This window comes from Ursus arctos, unplaced genomic scaffold, assembly GCF_023065955.2.
Source record: "Ursus arctos isolate Adak ecotype North America unplaced genomic scaffold, UrsArc2.0 scaffold_11, whole genome shotgun sequence".
NCBI lineage: Eukaryota > Metazoa > Chordata > Mammalia > Carnivora > Ursidae > Ursus > Ursus arctos.
This window is the reverse complement of record NW_026622775.1, coordinates 61,924,971-61,944,777: the sequence shown is the minus strand read 5'-3', so window position 1 is coordinate 61,944,777 and position 19,807 is coordinate 61,924,971. Positions and strand designations below refer to the sequence as shown.

Sequence of the window (19,807 nt, the reverse complement as noted above, 5' to 3'; positions counted from 1 at the left end):
TTCGTCATGATAAGTGCCCTCTTTAATACCCATCACCCATCTAGCACATCCCCTACCCCCCTCCCTCCATCTACCCTCAGTTTGTTTTCTATCATTAAGAGTCACTTATGGTTTGTTTCCCTCTCTCCTTTTTTCTTTTCCCTGTTCCCCTGTATTCATCTATTTTCTTTCTTAAATTCCACGTATGAGTGAGATCATATGGTGTTTGTCTTTCTCTGACTGACTTATTTCACTTAGCACAATACACTCTAGCTCCATCCACATTGTTACAAATGACAAGATTTCTTTGGGTTTTTTTATCTTCTTTATCCATTTATCAGTTGATGGACATTTGGGCTCTCTCCACAGTTTGGCTACTGTTGATAATATTACTATAAACATCGGGGTGCATGTACCTCTTCAAATCTGTATTTTGTATCCTTTGGGTAAATACCTCTTAGTGCAATTGCTGGATCATAGGATAGTTCTATTTTTAACTTTTTGAGGGGCCTCCATACTGTTTTCAAGAGTGGCTGCACCAGTTTACATTCCCACCAACAGTGCAAGAGGAGTTCTCCTTTCTCCACATCCTCTCTAACACCTGTTGCTTCTTGTGTTGTTAATTTTAGCCATTCTAACAGCTGTGAGCTGATATCTCATTGTGGTTTTGATTTGTATTTCCCTGGTGATGAGTGATGTTGAGCACCTTTTTATGTTACCCATCTGGTTGTCTTCTTTGGAAAAGTGTCTATTCGTGTCTTCTGCCCATTTCTTAACTGGATGATTTGTTTTTTGGGTGTTGAATTTGGTAAGTTCTTTATAGACTTTTGGCTACTAACCTTTTATCAGACATGTAATTTGCAAATATCTTCTCCCATTCCATAGGCTGCCTTTTAGTTTTGTTGATTGTTTTCTTCACTGTGCAGAAGTTTTTGTCTTGATAAAGTCCCAATAGTTCATTTTTGCTTTTGTATCCCTTGCCTCCAGCAATATGTCTAGTAAGAAGGTGCTATGGCCCAGGTCATAGAGTTTTCTGCCTGTGTTCTCCTCTAGGATTTTGATGGGTTCCTGTCTCACATTTACGTCTTCCATCCATTTTGAATTTATTTTTTATATGGTGTGAGAAAGTGGTCCAGGTTCATTCTTCTGCATGTTACTGTCCAGTTTCCCCAACACCATTTGTTGATGAGGCTGTCTTTTTTTCCACTGGATATTCTTTCCTTCTTTGTCAAAGATTAATTGACCATACAGTTGTGGATCCATTTCTGGGTTCTCTGTTCCATTCCATTGATCTATGTGTCTGTTTTTGTGCCAGTATCATACTGTCTTGATGATTACAGTTTTGTAATATAGCCTGAAATCTGGAATCATGATGCCTCCAGTTTTGTTGTTCCTTTTCAGAATTGCTTTGGCTGTTTGGGTTTTTTTTTTTTTTTTTTTTTGTGGTTCCATACAAATTTTAGGATTGTTTGTTCTAGCTCTGTGAAAAATGCTGGTGGTATTTTGATTGGTATTACTAGTACATTGTTTCCTTTTTAATCAAGAAAGAGTGTTGGATTTTGTCAAATGCTTTTCCTGCATCTATTGAGATAATTATGTGCATTTTGTTTTTTATTCTATTGATACAGTGTATTACATTAATTGATTTTCAGGCATTAAACTAACCTGTATTCCTGGGATAATACCTACTTGGTCATGGTGAGTAATCTTTTTTATACACTACTAGATTTGGTTTGCTAGCATTTCGCTGAGGATTTTTGCATCCATATTCATAAGAGATATTGGTCTGTAGTTTTCTTGTGATGTCTTTGTCTGGACTGGGTATCAGGTAATACTGGCCTCATAGACTGAGTTGAGATGTATCTTCTCTATTTTCTGAAAGTTTGTAAAGAATTGGTGTTAATTCTTCCTTAAATGTTTGATAGAATTGACCATCTGGTCTTGAGCTTTTTTGTAAGTAGTTTTTTTATTTCAATTTAATGCCTTTATCTGATACAGGTCTAGTAAAATTTTCTATTTTGCTTTGAGTTGTTTTCAATAGTTTGTGTTTTCTAGGAACTTGTCCATTTCATATAAGTTATCTATAGATTGGCATACAATTGTACATAGTATTGCTTTATAATCTTTTTTATTTTTGTAAAGTTGGTAGTAATGTCCCCTCTTTCAGTCTCATTCTAGTAATTTGAGCCTTCTTTCCTTTATTCTTAGTCAATTTTTGTTGATTTTGTTGATCTTTTAAAATGATCTACTTTTGGTTTCATTGCTTTTCTCTATTTAGTATTCTCTATTTCATTAATTTCTGCTCTAATATCTATTCTTTTCTTCCTTCTGTTTGCTGTAGGTTTAGGTGCTCTTTCTCCAGTATCTTGGGATGGAAGATTAGGTTATTGATTTGAAATCTTTTCTTTTTTCATGTAGACATTTACAGCTATAAATTTTCCTCCAGGCACTGCCTTAGTTGCATAAGTTTTGGTGGATTGTATCTTCATTTTCATTCATCTTGAAATATTTTTTTATTTCCATTTTTATTTATACTTTGATCTATTGGTTATTTAGGATTGTGTTGTTTAGTTTTCACATATTTGTGAGTTTTCCAAAACACTTTCTGCTATTGATTTCTAATTGAATTCCATTGTGATCAGAGAACATACTTGTATTATTTCAATAATTTTAAATTTATTAATGCTTGTTTTATGGTCTAACATATATAGTCTATCCTAGACAATATTCCTTGTGCAGCACCTGGGTGGCTCAGCCGTTAAGCGTCTGCCTTCGGCTCGGGGTGTGATCCCAGCGTTCTGGGATCGAGCCCCACATCAGGCCCCTCTGCTGGAAGCCTGCTTCTTCCTCTCCCACTCCCTCTGCTTGTGTTCCCTCTCTCGCTGGCTGTCTCTATCTTTGTCATATAAATAAATAAAATCTTTTAAAAAATGTACATTTTGCTGTTATTGAGAGGAGTGTTCTACAGCAGATTCTATTTTTAAAGTCATTACGGAAAATTTCAAATGAATACAAAAGTAAAGACAGCATATGACGAACTCTTCATGTACTCACCACTCAGTTTCAACAACCTCATGGCAACTTTTAGTAGTTTTGACAGATAATACCTCAGTGGGTCTCAATCACTGCAACAACTTGGATTCTCTGACCAGTGATGGCTTTTCAAGGTGAGAAGGTCAAGAGGTATATGGACCTTTTGGCATATGGCCAAAATGTCCCCTGCTCAGAAGTTGAGGGGCAAGCTCTGAGTAGTAGGTGATCTCTGTTGGACTTCCAAAAACATTAAAGACAAAGGGACAATAGAATTGAGACTTGTCAAAATTTTATGGTATGTAAAGTAGATAGTCAAATAACAGATTCCCTGATGATCTTGGAGGAAAGATTTTTAATGCAGAACCAAGTTTTATATTAGGCTGTTTGCTAAACTAATTGCTTGTAAAGTGTTATCTTGTCTAAACAATAGTTAAGACTTTATGGCCATATCTTAGCATGTCTTTGTAGAGTGTTAAGCAGATACTCTGTAGTTTTTGTTTGCGTACTATCAGTTAAGTACGAATCTAGGCAGGTCTCAGTTACTGCTTATAAAGCTGGCAGAATGCTTTCTTATTTCCTCCAAGGTCATACTTCTAACGCCCCTTTTATTTCAATAAACATATTACAATATTTATTTTGCTTTATTTTCTAACATCTTCAGTCTTTTTTGAATGTTTCTATGGCTTCTTTTTTTCTCCTGACTCCTGCTCAAGTGACTTATTTCCTCATGTGTCTTATAATTTATCATTGTGAGATTGTGTTCCATGGACCCTATCTGTAATAGTTCTTTGACTTGGGTTTAAGGTATAATCCTCAAGTGAACATTTACATTTGCTTTTGCAGGCACCTAATATATTAGCAATGTAGGATGTCCTTACAGTAAATTATCAGTTTGGTGCTTCCAGGATTCTCAGACAGGATTCTGATCCTAAACCTGTGTGAGGGTAAAAATGCAAATTCTTTTTTTTATAATAATATTTTTTATTATATTATGTTAGTCACCATACAGTACATCCCTGGTTTTTGATGTAAAGTTCCATGATTCATTAGTTGCATATAACACCCAGTGCACCATGCAATACGTGCCCTCCTTAACACCCATCACCAGCCTATCCCATTCCCCCACCCCCTCCCCTCTGAAGCCCTCAGTTTGTTTCTCAGAGTCCATAGTTTCTCATGCTTCATTCCCCCTTCTGATTACCCCCCCTTTCTTTATCCCTTTCTTCTCCTACCGATCTTCCTACTTCTTATGTTCCATAGATGAGAGAAACCATATGATAATTGTCTTTCTCTGCTTGACTTATTTCACTTATCATTATCTCCTCCAGTGCCGTCCATGTTGCAGCAAATGTTGAGAAATCGTTCTTTCTGATAGCTGAGTAATATTCCATTGTATATATGGATCACAACTTCTTAATCCAGTCATCTGTTGAAGGGCATCTTGGTTCCTTCCACGATTGAGCTATTGTGGACAATGCTGCTATGAACATTGGGGTGCATATGGCCCTTCTCTTCACTACGTCTGTATCTTTGAGGTAAATAACCAGTAGTGCAATGGCTGGATCATAGGGTAGCTCAATTTTTAACTTTTTAAGGGACCTCCACACTGTTTTCCAGAGTGGCTGTACCAACTTGCATTCCCACCAACAGTGTAAGAGAGTTCCCCTTTCTCCACATCCTCTCCAACATTTGTTGTTTCCTGCCTTGTCAATTTTTGCCTTTCTCACTGGCGTAAGGTGGTATCTTAGTGTGGTTTTGTTTTGAATTTCCCTGATGGCTAATGATTTTGAACATTTTTTCATGTGTCTGTTAGCCATTTGTATGTCTTTATTGGAAAAGTGTCTGTTCATATCTTCTGCCCATTTTATGATTTGTTTATTTGTTTCTTGTGTATTGAGTTTGAGAAGTTCTTTGTAAATCTTGGATACTAGTCTTTTATCCTTAGTGTCATTTGCAAATATATTCTCCCATAAAAATGCAAATTCTTAAACGTATTTGTCTCGTCTTCACTCAGAGGAAAGGTCAAGAGAGACAAGTTTCCTTAACATCTCAGGAGAGAAAGGGTGTTTTTTCCCTGGATTACCCAATTAGGTGTGGCTTTCAGAGTCCCAGCCTTATATACAAAGGTCTCCAGGTAGACTTCTCACTTGTGTGGTCACTAGACTTTGCCTCCCTTTCCCCTCAACCAAACTACTTAAATGGAAACTCCAGGCCCCAGATAGGGGTTTATATTTTTGTTGTATTCCTAAGAATGGAAAACAATAGTCTTGGTTTTTTTACACTTAGAATTTTATTTCAGCTATGGGGTGCCTGGGTGTCTCAGTCCATTAAGTGTCTGCCTTTGGCTCAGGTCATGATCCCAGGACTCTGGGATCAAGTGCCGCATCACTCTCTCTGCTTAGTGGGGAGCCTGCTTCTTCCTCTGCCAGCCACTCCCACTGCTTGTTCTCTCTCTCTTTCTCTGACAAATAAATAAATAAAATCTTTTTTAAAAAATTTCATTTCAGCTAGAACTTATTTTTGTGATTAGTTCGAGTTAGGGCTAAATAGTACTTATGTAGACTCAAGCAGCATAAAAGGAAAAATACAATAGATAATTGGCACTGAATGAGTATACATTAGGAACTTTGATGAGTTCACCTTTAGGGACAAAAGCAAATATCAGGTAATACACAGATTGCCTTTATTCTTTGGTTCTGTCTGCTACCCACCCCAGTCCTCGTTCCTTTTGATGCAAAAGGTTGAAATGACAGTTGTTCTTTTTTTTTTTTATAGTGCTTTGCTCACTGCATTTCTTCTGTTCTCATACGCTAGCTTTTTCCTGATAAGCTGTCCTGTTAAGAAAAACTTCTACATGTTCTTCATTGTTTTACACCTGATTCCTCCAAGAAGGTGGGACCTGAATAAAAATGGGCAATTAGGATGGTGGATAGATCCAAAAATTTTAGACTGAGTTGGGTCCACATAAAAGTAATCTGAAGCTTCTGATAAGAGAGTAAATATTGAATATTCAACCCCATATAAATACAGAAACTTATTATAATTAAGTTATATCTCTGTGATAGAAGTTCTAATATTCTATTTTTATCTTTTCCTGCAGTGAAGCCTAGATATCCCCTTTCTTATTCTCTGCCTCTCTACTCAAAAGTTTCCTTGTTTACTTATCTCCACCTGGCTGGTTGTCAGAGAGCATTTGTCATTGTGTTTTCATAGTCCTAATTTACAGACATTCCAAGAACTACATACTCCTGATAGTTCTTACAGTTACTATTACAATAATTCTTAACTCTCTTTCCATGTCCTATATCTGTGCTTTGCTGGGCACCCCTGAATCATAGCAACTTCAGAGATGTTATCTAATAAGAAGATGACTTTCTCCCCTCCGGCTTTATGGAGTCATTAATGACATATAACATATGCAAGTTAAAGGTGTACAATACGATGACTTGATGCAAGTGTATATTGTAAAATGAGGACTGTAATAAGGTTGGTTAATCCCTCCCAGGTATGCCTTTTTAAGGCTGACTTTGAGATCTAGCCTAGATGTTTTTCCTACATAATCTTTTTTACTGAAATTGTGCAGAACTACAGTGAGGCCTCTAAATATAAGTTGCTGCTCTTATCTCAAGAATCGGCTTAGAGGGATGTTTGGCAATCACCTATGTCTTCTCAAGGTGTTCCAAGAATTTGGGAAGGACCTGACTTATCTCTGTCTATAGCCTGTCTTGTGATAACTCACTCAAATTCAGAAGCTGGACTTCTCACCTGTATCTGGGAAAGAAACTGAGAATGGCATCACGTTGGGACATTTTAATGGCCATCTCAGACATCTGAAAGACTGATAGGCTGTGACTAGTAGGATTCCTTTGGCAGGATTTATAGTTCAATCTGATGCAGAGCAAGGATCACAGGTCTTAAAACCAGATGGTCTTGGGTGCAAATCCTATTCCCTCTACCAGCAGTATGGTTTGCTACAAGTCCCCCAAAATATCCAGGTCCTAATCCCTGGAACCTGTGAATGTTACCTTATATAGCAAAAAAAGAGATTTAGCCGATGTGATTATTGGAGGGAATCCTTGAGAGGATGTGAGCCCATTAGCTGGACCCAGACAATCAGAGGGTCCTCACCCTCCCCCCACCCCGTGCTTGGAATATACATTCTGTCCCCATTTCCACAGTGGGAGCCATTTTCAAGGATGCAGCTTTGACAGAATAATGTGTTTTTGAGACCATCTGAATAATATATGTGATCAAACCCAGTTAAGGCCTCTGTATAAACTTTTTTTTTTTTAAGATTCTGGTAGGCAAGTATAGAGATCTATCCATCTTGCAGCTGCTTGAAACAAGTCTTGTAGGAAGTTCCCTTGTTTATTACACTGTCACCTACCAATCTGGAGCAGTCTGCCTTTTTCTTTGGTCTCTCCTTGCCCTCTACATATGGGGACAAATTTGCAAAGCAATGGTAATTAAGTCAAAGATCTTAAGATGGGGAGATTATCCTGGATTATGTGGGTGGGCCCTAAATTCAATTATTAGTATCCTTATGAGAGGGAGGCAGAGAGTCAACTACAGAGAAGGCAATGTGGTTACTGAAGCAAGATGCTTTGCAGATGGAGTCAGGAGCCACAAGCCAGGGAATGCAGCTCTAGAAGTATAAAAAAGGCAAGGAAACCATTCTCCCCAAGAACCTTTGGGAGAGTGTGGCTCTGCCCACAAATACTTTGATTTTAGCTTAATGAAAATGATTTCAGAGTTCTGACTTCCAGAACTCTTAGAGAATAAATGTGTGTTGTTTTAAGCCACTAAGTTTGTGGCAATATGTTACAGCATCCATAGGAAACATATGCATCATATTAGGTCCTGGAACATAGCAAATGTTTGATAACTATTGTTGCCTCCTCACCTTCCCTGTTACATACATATACTAGGCACCATTAGTTGAACACTCACTGTATCAAGGTAATAGCACCTGCAGCTTCAGAATCACCTAGGGAACTTGTGGAACAAGCTTAAGTTCCCAGAGGTTCTGATTCTGTAGGTTTGGGGAAGAGCCTGGGAATCTGCATGTTCCCCTATGAACCCCCACCCCCCGAAATTCTGATTAAATGTTTTGTACTCCACAGTTTAAGAAACACTGCCTATGGCCAAAAATGATCTGCAGTCACGGCCAAGGTAACCCCAAGGGGATGAAGACAAGCAGGAGGAGGCTCTCAAACAAAGGCAGGTTAAGAGCAAGCTGTAGAATCTGTCTTCTGTATGGGGATCCTCCTATATTCCAGACCTGCCTTTCTAGAGGACATATATGGGACACCTGGGAATGAAGTGGACCATCAAAATGCCCTTTCCTGGAATCTATAAAAATGGTCACAGGCAAGGCGTTGACAATCCTCCTAAGAACAGATGGAATCTACATTTCTTATAATCACAAACATAATTAAAATATATGAGAACAGTCCTAGGAGTCAGAGAAGGTGCCGAACTGAATTGCAAACACCAATGCCCTGTTTTCAACTTTATGACTTTATTCCTACTTGAGATTAGTTACATGGGGTGCCAAGAACATAACCTGTACTGGGCACTTTATGTACTTTAAATAATTATATAATTTCATTTAATCTTCTTGATAGCTGGGAGGTTGGTTATTTTTCATTTTATAGGTAGGAAAACTGAAGCTCAGAGAGGTTCAGTAAATTGCCTGAGGTTACACAGTTGATAAGTGCTGAGGCAGAGCTCCACATTTCTTCTATGAACTGACTGCCCATAGAAGAATTCTGGATCACCACAAGGTACAACCTGACCCACACAGTGGCATTTCTCTGCCGCTGGCACCTGGTGTCCCTGGGGAATGCCTTCTGGTAAAGTAGCATGGACCAAGGGTCCAACCTCTGCTAAGTCCGCAGTATTCCCCAGGTTCCTTTATAGATTTGCTTCTCCCCTAGGGGACAGACATGGAAGTTTGTGTCCAGGATAAGACTACTGCCAGGATGGGAAGCTGTGAGGACAAACTGATGAGCTATGGCCCAAACACAAGACAGATACGAGAATCATGTTGCATGGGGAACCATGATGGAGGAGTGAAGGACACCAGAGCCATCTGGGTTTGTCAATTATTTCTTAATCTTTGGTGTTATATAGTTTCTGTTTTCAAATAAAAAGATGACCATCTGTATTAGTTTGCTAGGGCTGCCACAATGAAATACCTGAGTGGTGGGCTTAAACAACAGAAGTTTGTTTTCTCATAGTTCTGGAGGCTGGAAGTCTGAGATCAAGGGGTCAGCAGGGTTGGTTTCTGCTAAGGCCGTTCTCCTTGGCTTGTAGATGGCCACCTTCTCCCTGTTTCAGCACATGGTCTTTCCTCTGAGTGTGTCTGTGCCCTAATGTCCTCTTCTTATAAAGACATTAGTTATATGGAATTAGAGCCCACCCAATGATCTCATTTAAATTGAATTATCTTTTAAAAGACCTATCTCCAAATACAGTCACATTCCTAGGCACTGGGGTTTGAACTTCAACATTTGAATTTAGGGAGGACACAATTCAGCTTGTACCTGCCTTTGGTCCTATTCAAGTTTCCTACCTCCCCCACCAGCCATTTCTCCTCCTTATCCCCCCATTGTCCCTCTGAAATGCCCAGTCACCTCTGAACAAACTGAACTTGAACTCCATTCATTCTGGACACTTCCCTACTGCAGTAGTGTATTACTGATAACAATCTGTCCTGACCACTTTAACTCATGTCTAGCTTTTTAAATCTTTGACACTGATGATGACAGAATGTCCTCTTAAGTCTTAGGATAGGGGATGTTCTCAAATTCAGTCATGAAAAATAGATTTTCATTGCTCCTTAGAAACAAAATCCTGAGGGATACACACACACACACACACACACACACACACACACACACACACTGAAACTTTGAAACAAGGGACCAGAGACTTTTCACTAGGGAGGAACTGATTAAAAATTCAGCAGAAAACCAGCAGAGGAGGGAATTACCCCATCTTTCCTGGTGTCTAGTCACACTTACCTCCATGCCCCTGGGGATGAGCAGGTGGAGGAAGTGGAGACCAGAAGCCAGACCAAGAGACATGCCCTGGGCCATTAGCCAGTATCTGTAGACAAACTGGCTTTTCATTCTTTCTCTGTTCCCCATCTATCCTACCTCAAAGATTAAAAACTAAACTAGGCTTAATAAATGATGGGGAAGGAAGCATTGGCAGTAGAAAGATCTCTTATCAGAAAGTGACAATGAAATGGATTTTCCTTCCCAGTCTGCCAGTCACCAACCATGTGATTTTAGGTAAGTTGTTTTGCATCTGAGCCTCAGTTTCCTCATCTGTAAAATGGGAGGGTTGGATTAGAAGATTCCGTTTCATTCAGATGTATTTATCAAATATTTATTATGCACCCATTACAGTGCTCAACTCTGGAGCTACAAAGATCAGTAGAACCCCTGCCTTCATGCAGGTGTGGGAGTGAGTGCTAGAGAGTCTCATGGAAGCTACTGGCCAGCGCATGGGGCCTGATCACAGAGGGAGGTGAGTTAAAGAAGGCAAGTAGGGACTCAGAGTCTACCCGAGCAGAGCAGAGTTAGCGTACATGAAGGTCAGGAAAAGGAAAATGTGATCAGAAGGGGGAATTTCAAGATTTGAAAATTTCAGGTGTAGAGAAATTCTGGCTGGTGACAAGATTACATTGCATGGACTTTAAATTTTGAATGTATGATTTAGCAACTCATATTTGAACTCCTACCAGTAACCCTTTATAATAAAACAAAGTTCACAGCAGTAGCCACTGGTGGCCAGTCTTTCGGTGGTGTTTGATGAACTTTCAGAATCTAAACTTTCTCGGAAGGGTCTGCAGTTATGCTTCTCTGTGTCAGAGCTGTATTAACATTGAATTGCCCATCCAGGCCACTCCAGACTGCATATGATGCTAAGCCACAATGGCTGATGTGTTTAGCTGCCAGAACTTGCATTGATGACCCTCATACTGCCGCAGGTCCTTTTTATTTTGATTCTTTCAATCCTAATTTTGAAAAAATATCCAAATATAGAAAAGTTGGAAGATTGGTGCACTACACATCCTAAACCCTTCACCCAAATTAACCAATTATCAATAATGTGCCACTTCCATGCTGTGTGTGTGTATTCTCTATGTATGTGTGTGTTCCATGTGTATACATATATATATACACACACACATATATATAATCAGTATATATTTTTCTGAAACATTTGAAAGCTGCAGACATTGTGACACTTCATCTTTAAATCTTTCAGCATGCGTCTCTTAAGAAAAAAGACGGTTTCCTTTTATACAACCACATTATTATTATCCCATCTGAAAAAATTAACTCAATAATATCATCTAGTATACAATCCATGTTCACACCTCCCCCAAAATGTCTTTCATAGTATTTTTCTTTCCTGATCAAGGAGTTAATCAAGTTTCTTGCCTTGTGTTTCGTTATTACATCCCTTTAGTTTCTTCGAATCTGGAATGGTCCTCTTGCCTTTTGCTTCTGTTTTGGTTTTCCATGGCACTGACATTGTAGGGGAGTCCAAGCCAATTGCCTTGTAGAATATCCCATTCTGTGGATGTGTCTGATGGTTTCCTCATGCTAAGCATGTCTGGCTAGTGCACACCCCAGGTGAGGTTGTGTATCTGTTATTGACTCACATCAGGAGGCACAGAATATCTGAATGTTGCATTGACAATCATTTGGTTATAGGGATGATCACCAGATCTCATCCATTGAAAAGATATGCTTTTCTTTCTGCAACTACTTAGTCATCTGGGGGGTGACACTTGTGGATCTGTCCTCTTCAGGTGGTCGTCTCTGAGAGAAACGGATGGGGGGTGAGAAGAGCAGAATAGGACCAGAAAGGAAAGGACAGTGGAGGAACGTCAAAGGAAGAAAAGTAAGGGAAGACGCAGGAGGGGAAATTGGAACAGTTGTCATAGTCTATTAAACAAATTAAAGGATTGAAAACAAAACTATTATGTCTCATTTAAAATTATATGTAAAGCTCCCTGTAAATAGTGTGGGGAAAGAAAATATGGAAGCTAGGGAGCTATGAATGAAAGAGCTGAGGGCAGACTGAGGTTGCTTCCCTACTTTATTGGACACTGACCCTGACTTAGGTTCAGTGATGATAAAATAACTCCAACAGCAATCACTGAATTAGCATTGTTGACATTCCCACCTAGTAAATTTTCCTACTTCTTAATCATGCCTTTATTTTAGATGTGACTCTTTATTTTAATTATATCCAATTATATGTAATTGCATATTCTTAGTTCATTTCATTATGGCTATGAGCAGAGAAGCACTTTGCCAAAAAGAATGTGTTGACTTTCTGAATATTCTCTTTATTCCTCCTTCCAGTTGCCAGTGTGTGCAGGGGTGGTTGCGTTCATACATATATGTTTCCCGCTATCAAATGCATCCCTGTGGAATACATTCTTTGACATTGCTCCTATTGAGAGGTGGGATCCATGTCCTCTCCCCTTGAAACTGAATGGGTTTTTGTGACTGTTTAAAATCAAGAGAGTACAGTGGAAGTGACATTATGTGACATCTGAGGTCAGAAAAGTTGATGCAGCTTCTGCTTTGCCCTTGGGAATATTCATTCTTGACATCTTCAGCTGCTTTGTATGCCGCCTGACTGCCCTGAGGCCACCGTACTAACAGGAATATCAAATAAACTCGTGAGGAGACCATGGGAGAGACCCTGAGATTGCAGAGAGGGGTGCCTAGGCAGCCCCCAAATGTTTCAGCCTCTCCCCCTCCTACTACTCCAGCGCTAGCTACCAACTGTTCGATGTTGTTTTAAGCAATTATGCTTGCGCTGATTTATTTTATGTGCAATAGCAACAGTCCCTTGCCTTCCAGTTTGTCACCTTCTGATTGGTTTCAAAAACTAAAGTGGCCCAGACATAGGCAATGTGGCTATTACAATATTTCTGAATACAGGTCCATTGATTAAATCATTGTCCCCAGAGCTCTCCTTCGTGTTGTGGCTGTGTCTTGAAACTTTACCTCCCCTTTGCTTACTTAGCAGTGGCTATCTTCTCCTAACACCCACGGGTCAGAATGTGAACAGACCGAAGTACTACAGACTAAGTCTAATTTAAATTAGTGTGATGGCAAGGGCCTGAATTTTGGGCTCAGAAGGTTTGCCTTTGGGTCTCTGCCTCTCTGCTTGGTTTTGCCATTGAAAGGACATCACCATCCCTTGAGCCTCAGCTCTTCCTCTCTGAACTGGGAACAATGCCTCTCCTATCTATTTCACCAGGTCATTGAGAAAGGCATATGTGATAATGTATTTGAAAATATTTTGCAAATTGTAACATAGTGACCAAACATAAGAGATGATCATCATTGCTGACAAGTTGTTCATCTGCTTTAATTTCCTCAGCTGCAAGGTGGGAGTAACATAGCATCACCTTCCTCCTCCTCTTATCATAACGCTGCTACAAACAGCTGCAATAATATCTAAAGTCAGTCAGATTGGGGTGGTGAGAGAGAGGCCTGGGTGAAATGTGTTCAGTAAAATACAGGGTGTCTTTCAACAAATGTACATTAAGTGGCTACTATGTTTAGGCACTAAGCTGGATGCTGGGCATACTACAATCAAGAAATGGTACTTTCTCTCAAGGAGGTCATTGTCTAGTGGAATGTTATGACCCATAAGGAGTCTATTTCAATATAGTTTATTAAGAGGTAAGATTAGAGAGAGCAACCAAGGAGGGCTCAGGTCTCATGGGTGGCAATGTAGCATGGCGGTGAAGAGCTCAGAGTCTGCACCCATCTGCTTGGGTCTGAATCCTGCTTCCACCACTTATTGCTCTCCAACCTTGGAAAAGCTATTAAGATCCTGTGCCTCCATGTCCTCATTGGTAAAAGGAGAATACTAGCTAATCTCAGAGAACTGTGCAAGGACTACATGGGCCAGTGCATGTAAAGCATTTAGCACAATGTCCAGAACACAGAGTAAACACTCAAAAGTGTGAACTATTATTATTTTTAAAAAAGATTTTATTTATTTATTTGAGGTGGGGGGAGGAGGAGCAGAGGGAGAGGGACAAGCAGACTCTGTGCTGAGTGCAGAGCTCAACACGGGGCTCGATCCCAGGACCCTGAGATCATGACCTGAGCCGAAATCAAGAGTTGGTCACTTAACAGACTGAGCACCCAGGCATCCCAGAACTATTATTGTTATTACATAGTGCTGTGGAGCCTATATAACGTGGAGCCCATGAGGTGTGGAATCAGGAGAGGCTTCCTAGAGGCAGTGACAGCTCAGAGAAGATCCGAAGGATGATAGAAATTAGGAGGTCAAGGGACAAGGTATTGGGAGTGAGATAGATGTATACCAGGCAGAAAGAACACCCAGATTCTTTAGAACAGTGCTTTCTCAAACTTTCATGTTCATAAAAATCATCTGGGAATCTTATTTAAGGGCAGATTCTGATTCAGTAGCTCTGGAGTGAAATATTTCAACAAAGTTCCCAGGGAATGCTAATGATGCTGGGCCCTGTTCTCCACTCAGTAGCAAGGTTCTAACTGGGTGCAAAATCTCAAAAGGAAACTGTGAGCTATTTAGGGAGAGCTGGTGTGCAAACTGCTGGAAATGGGAGTTGGGAGCTGTGGTGCCAGCTAGAGAGAGACAGCAGGAAAGATGAGATCTGTGATACTTATCACTGCCTAAGGGGCTAGATCACAAAGGGACTTACAAGAAAAGAAAAATGAAATTTAGAACAGTATAAAGGGCTTTAGCTGCCAGATGGAAAAAGTCTGGAGGGAAACCCTATTGGAAGAAATGAGACCAACTGAGAGGCTTTCCCCCTTAAGTACGGCGAGAGATGGTGGTGGCCTGAACTACGGCAATGGCCTTGGAGATGGAGAGAGGTGGGGGATTCAAGAACTATTAGAAGATGAGATCAACGACTTGGTGATTTATTTGCTTGGAGAATGAAGGGATGAAGAATACAAGGAAGACAGGCATGAGGTTATCAAGTTCGATGCGGCTGCTACAGTCAAGCACATGGAGAACACCTGCTCACCAATGGCACATACGGGCAATGTCTTCTCCATCTTAGATGCTCTTACTACTTTTGGCAATTGTTGACCTGCTTTCTTCAAACTACCTTCAAACTCAATTTCTACTAACTGCTCAAGACCTGGTAGAGAAACACAGAGCCAGGAAAGTAAAACTGCACTTCAAAATTTAGCACTTTCTAATTTTTTGTTCCTTAGTTGTGTAGGGTGTGTTGGCCTTCCCAAAGTAGCTATTACTTTTTAAGGGCAAGAGCTGTGTCAGATCTATTGTTTCTATTCCCCACGATGCTGATTTCCAAGTAGGCACTTAATACATGCTAGATGATTATTTGATAGAATAAGATGATTACACATTAATGCCATTTATTATCTCATAAAATAATGATGAAAATAATAATACCTGTAAGGTGTTGAGTGTTTTACATGCATTATAAATGCCATCATTGGGTTGCCTGGGTGGATCAGTCGGTTGGGTGGCCAACTCGTGATTTCAGCTCAGGTCATGATCTTGGGGGTCCTGGGATGGACCTCGAGCCTCACATTGGGCTCCATACTCGGTGGGAATCTACTTGAAGATTCTCTCTCTTCCCTTCCCTCCTTTTTGCACGCTCTCTCTCGCTCTAAAATAAATAAATAAATCTGTAAAAAGAAATAAATGCCATCATCTTCTTTTATTTACCTGAATCTTCTGAGACCCTTGCATCTAGGCAGTTTGGATAGTAAACTTGTTTGACTACGGTCTCATCGAATTAATTAATAGAATGGAAGCCTACCCTATTACTGTCAAGCTCTACTGCCATCTACTGTTCATGTACTTATTAAGTTCACATAATCTGCATCCCCTCTATTCTTTGCTATTGAATATTTGTTTTCTGCAGATCTCAGGGGCTTTCTTTGCTTTGAGCTTCAACTCAGAGTAGATATAATTTTCTGATAGTTCCCAGTGTTTCCTTATAGTAATCCAGCATGATATTGACAATTTTCTCTTGAGGGCAAAAAGTTTATGCCTTTATGGAATATTAAACGTTTTTAAATGTAATGACACAATGGTTTTTTCATAGGCTCTTTTGTTTGTTTGTTTTCAGTTAAACTAAAAGAAAAGGTCATGGAATTTTTGGAGAATTTATCCTTACCTCTATCAGACATCATTAAATTAAGACAAGACATCTTGGCTACATTCCATTCAGGGTATAAATCTTACTCATCCTTCAAGGTCATTGTTTCAAATGATACCTTCTCCATAAAACTTTCCCTGATTCTTTATTCTGGAAGTAAATTCTCAATTGGTAATTGTTATAATGAGCCACAAGATGGAAGGACAACAAAAATCCCAATTAAAAAAGTAGCTTTATAGACCAGTTCCCTCATCTCCCCTTTCTGTTGGTTCCTTTTTTCTTTTGCAGACAAATAAAGCTGGACTCTCCGCTGTAACAATTTTATAAAGTGTTTTTGTTTTGATAAGGGAACATTTTAGGAAGGGCAAGGGCAGAAGCAGGGACACTGTTGGTGGGTGATGTGGTGAGATTTTAGGCAATGAACTTTGTCTTTGATTGCTGTGAGACTTTAGCCTTCTAGCTGTCTTTAGATACTAGATGGTGGAGATTTCAAAGTTTAATGGACTGACAGCAGACCAGGACTCAAACCCTTGCATATTTCCCCTCTAATTCTCTATTTTATATTGAAAATAGTTTGGGGGAGGGCACTAAACGAAAAGAACTTATTTGAGTAAATTTCTGGCATAATTGGGGTATCTGGGAGTAGTTCAGTGCCAATGTATCTGATGGGCAGGCTGTGTGGTGGTGTCAATGCCCCAGTACCTTGATTTCATAGATCTAGATTGAAGTTCCATCTCTGCCACAGATTAACTGTTTTAGCAAGTCACTTGAGCTTCCTCACTGGATAGGATTAATCTTTCCCTCTTCTGTGCATTGTATGTAATTTGTACCCAGGTCCCTCTCATAGGTGTTTGCATGCTTTTCCTTTTTCTTGCTCAAGGTCACAGAACCTTGGAGTGCCGCTGTCTGGGAGTCTGCGGCGCTCGGCCCTGGGTTTCTCCCTTACACCTGGAGAATTCTCTACGGTCACAATCAGTCATTCGATCCAACACTTGCCATCTCACGGCGAATGGACGAAAATCATCACAATTTACGACAGTCCCACCCTATGAAGAGCTCTTGGAGGAGGGATTACGACTCAAGTGCGCGGAGGCGGACAAGACCTCTTCTCGTCGTCCCATCTTCCCCGGCCTTTTCTGATACGGATATTTGAAGCGGGTGGAAGGTACGGCAGTGAGCATGAAGGTAAAGAAGAGCCTTTTCCTAGTAGGAACACAAACCTTGGAGGTCTGTGTTTCCGGAAGCACCCTCTTCGGAGAGGGGACTGACTTCCGGCTCTGACTTCCCTGGCTTCCGAGTTTCGGGCTCCACCGCTTCCGCCCGGAGTTGCCCTAGGCTTCGGCTCCCAGCAGCTACTTCCGCCAGGAGTTCCTAGCAGCTGGGTGTTGGAAACTGGTCCTAAAGCGGCCTCCTCTTTCTCCCTTCAGCCTGTCCAGCCGAGGCCGGGTCCCCAGGTGGTGGTGGCTGCTGCTGGGCCTGCCGCGGAGCGTTCTCTCCACCCGAGACCCGGGCCTGGAAGGACCGGGAGTGCGAGAGAGACGCCCGGGCCTGGCCCAGCCCCAGCCCCAGCCCTTGTTTTCCCGCGGCCAGTGACGGTGACCGCAGGCCTCGCCGCGCCCACCGGAGCCTGGGGCGGGGCGCGGCCTCCCCGCCCCGTCCCCGCCCCTCCGGCCTGCCCGGAGCCGGGTCATTCTCCACCCCAGCCCTGCGGCGGTGTGACCGCCTCGGCCCTCCCGGACTCGGCAGTCCCGTGGCTGCGGCCGCGGGAGACCATGGAGTTTGCGGAGCTGATTAAGACCCCACGGGTGGACAATGTGGTGCTGCACCGGCCTTTCTATCCCGCCGTCGAAGGGACCTTGTGTCTGACTGGTCACCACCTGATCCTGTCCTCCCGGCAGGACAACACGGAGGAGCTGTGGCTCCTCCATTCAAACATCGACGCCATCGACAAGCGGTGAGTGCCCATTCTACCACCTTTCCGCAGGGAACCTGGGGGTCCTTAGGTGGACGTCTGAGGCCACGCGTCGCACTGTTTTCCTTGCGTCCCATCGCCTAACCCGCCAGCAAAATGAGCCTTCTCCGGCCTGGATTGAAGATGTGAATTTTAGAAAGTAGAAAACCATCCTGATGAGTTGCCTGATTTCCATTAAATCTGGATGGAATTCTCAGGGTTATCATATGGTGGTTATTATCAGCCTGATTATAACATCATTTCGGTGGATTTTTAACCTTTTTAAAAAAACATTTCTTCTTGCACCATCATATTCCTTGGATTATTAATTGCCCGCCACAGTTCCATGAAGTGGTTGAATGTGTTTAGGTACTTGCCTCTTTTGAGGAAAACTCAAAGAACTTAGTATGTAGTGTCTAAATGACACAAAATTTTTTTTTCTTTCCTTCAAAAATGTTTATCATGTTTCTCCTTTTTTCTTACCTTCTGAATCATCAATTGAATACTTCTACTATGGGAGATTATAATATCTTTTATTTTATTTTACTTTTTATTTATTTATTTATTTTGAGTACGTGTATTATTTTATTGCAGCACTTTTTTTAGGGACAAAAGATTGGAAACAAAATGTATGACCATCACTAAGGAAATAATTGACTAAGTGGTGCAATACTCACATCATAGAAGATTAAGCATATAATATCTTTTACTTATCCTTACTAAGGTCTGCTTTTGGGGAAAAAAAAATAAAAACAGAATTGCTCTTAAGCAAAGGTATTAAGTAGTTAGCCTCCTTTTTTTTTTTTCACCCCAGACTCTGTCTTTCCAAGGTGGTGTCTCAGAGTCAAAAATTTATACTTCTGGGGCGCCTGGGTGGCACAGCGGTTAAGCGCCTGCCTTCGGCTCAGGGCGTGATCCCGGCGTTATGGGATCGAGCCCCACATCAGGCTCCTCTGCTAGGAGCCTGCTTCTTCCTCTCCCACTCCCCCTGCTTGTGTTCCCTCTCTCGCTGGCTGTCTCTATCTCTGTCAAATAAATAAATAAAAATCTTTAAAAAAAAAAAATTTATACTTCTATCTGCAGTCAAAATTCTTATTGCCCCAATGGCTCTGTGTACTTAACTCTAGCCAGGAGAAGGTGAATTGATTATCCAGTTTACACTAAAGTATAAATGAATGACAACAGCTTTTTAAATTATCTCTCAGGAGAATTTGGATATTAAGATTCCTAGAGAGGTTATGCCTTAAAAGACGGTATTTACCAGTGGTAGAATTGGAAACAGTATTATGAATTGGTGACAGATTTATTTATTTTTTCAAGTAGAGGCCTCCTACTAGACTCCTCAGATCATCTTCTCCTGTGTAAAAGTTTTCAACGATCTCTCCTGGCCTGCGCAATAGAGTATAAACCTTCTACTCTGTCATTCATGGTACTCCATCTGGCCCTAACTTTTTTTTCCCACCTTAGTTCTTGCCATTCTCTTTCATGATCCCCCCCTTTTTTTAAAGATTTTATTTATTTATTTGAGAGAGAGAGCTTGTCCAATCAGGGGTGGGGAGCAGAGGGAGAGGTAGAGAGAGGCTCCCCGCTAATCGAGGAGCCAGATGCCAGGCTCTATCCCAGGACCCTGGGATCATGATCCGAACCGAAGGCAGCTGCTC

The 19,807-nt window shown here is 41.0% G+C and overlaps 1 protein-coding gene across 1 annotated transcript in view; it reads left to right on the top strand.

Moving 5' to 3' along the window:
• The first annotated feature begins 17,531 nt into the window (after positions 1 to 17,531).
• The window catches only part of MTMR9 (myotubularin related protein 9), a 54,241-nt gene continuing 51,965 nt past the window's right edge, over positions 17,532 to 19,807 (top strand). Inside the window, exon 1 of the mRNA XM_026518902.4 lies at positions 17,532 to 18,149. Coding sequence (XP_026374687.1) covers positions 17,968 to 18,149 — 182 coding nt within the window. The 5' untranslated portion in view covers positions 17,532 to 17,967. The remainder of the gene's footprint in view (positions 18,150 to 19,807) is intronic.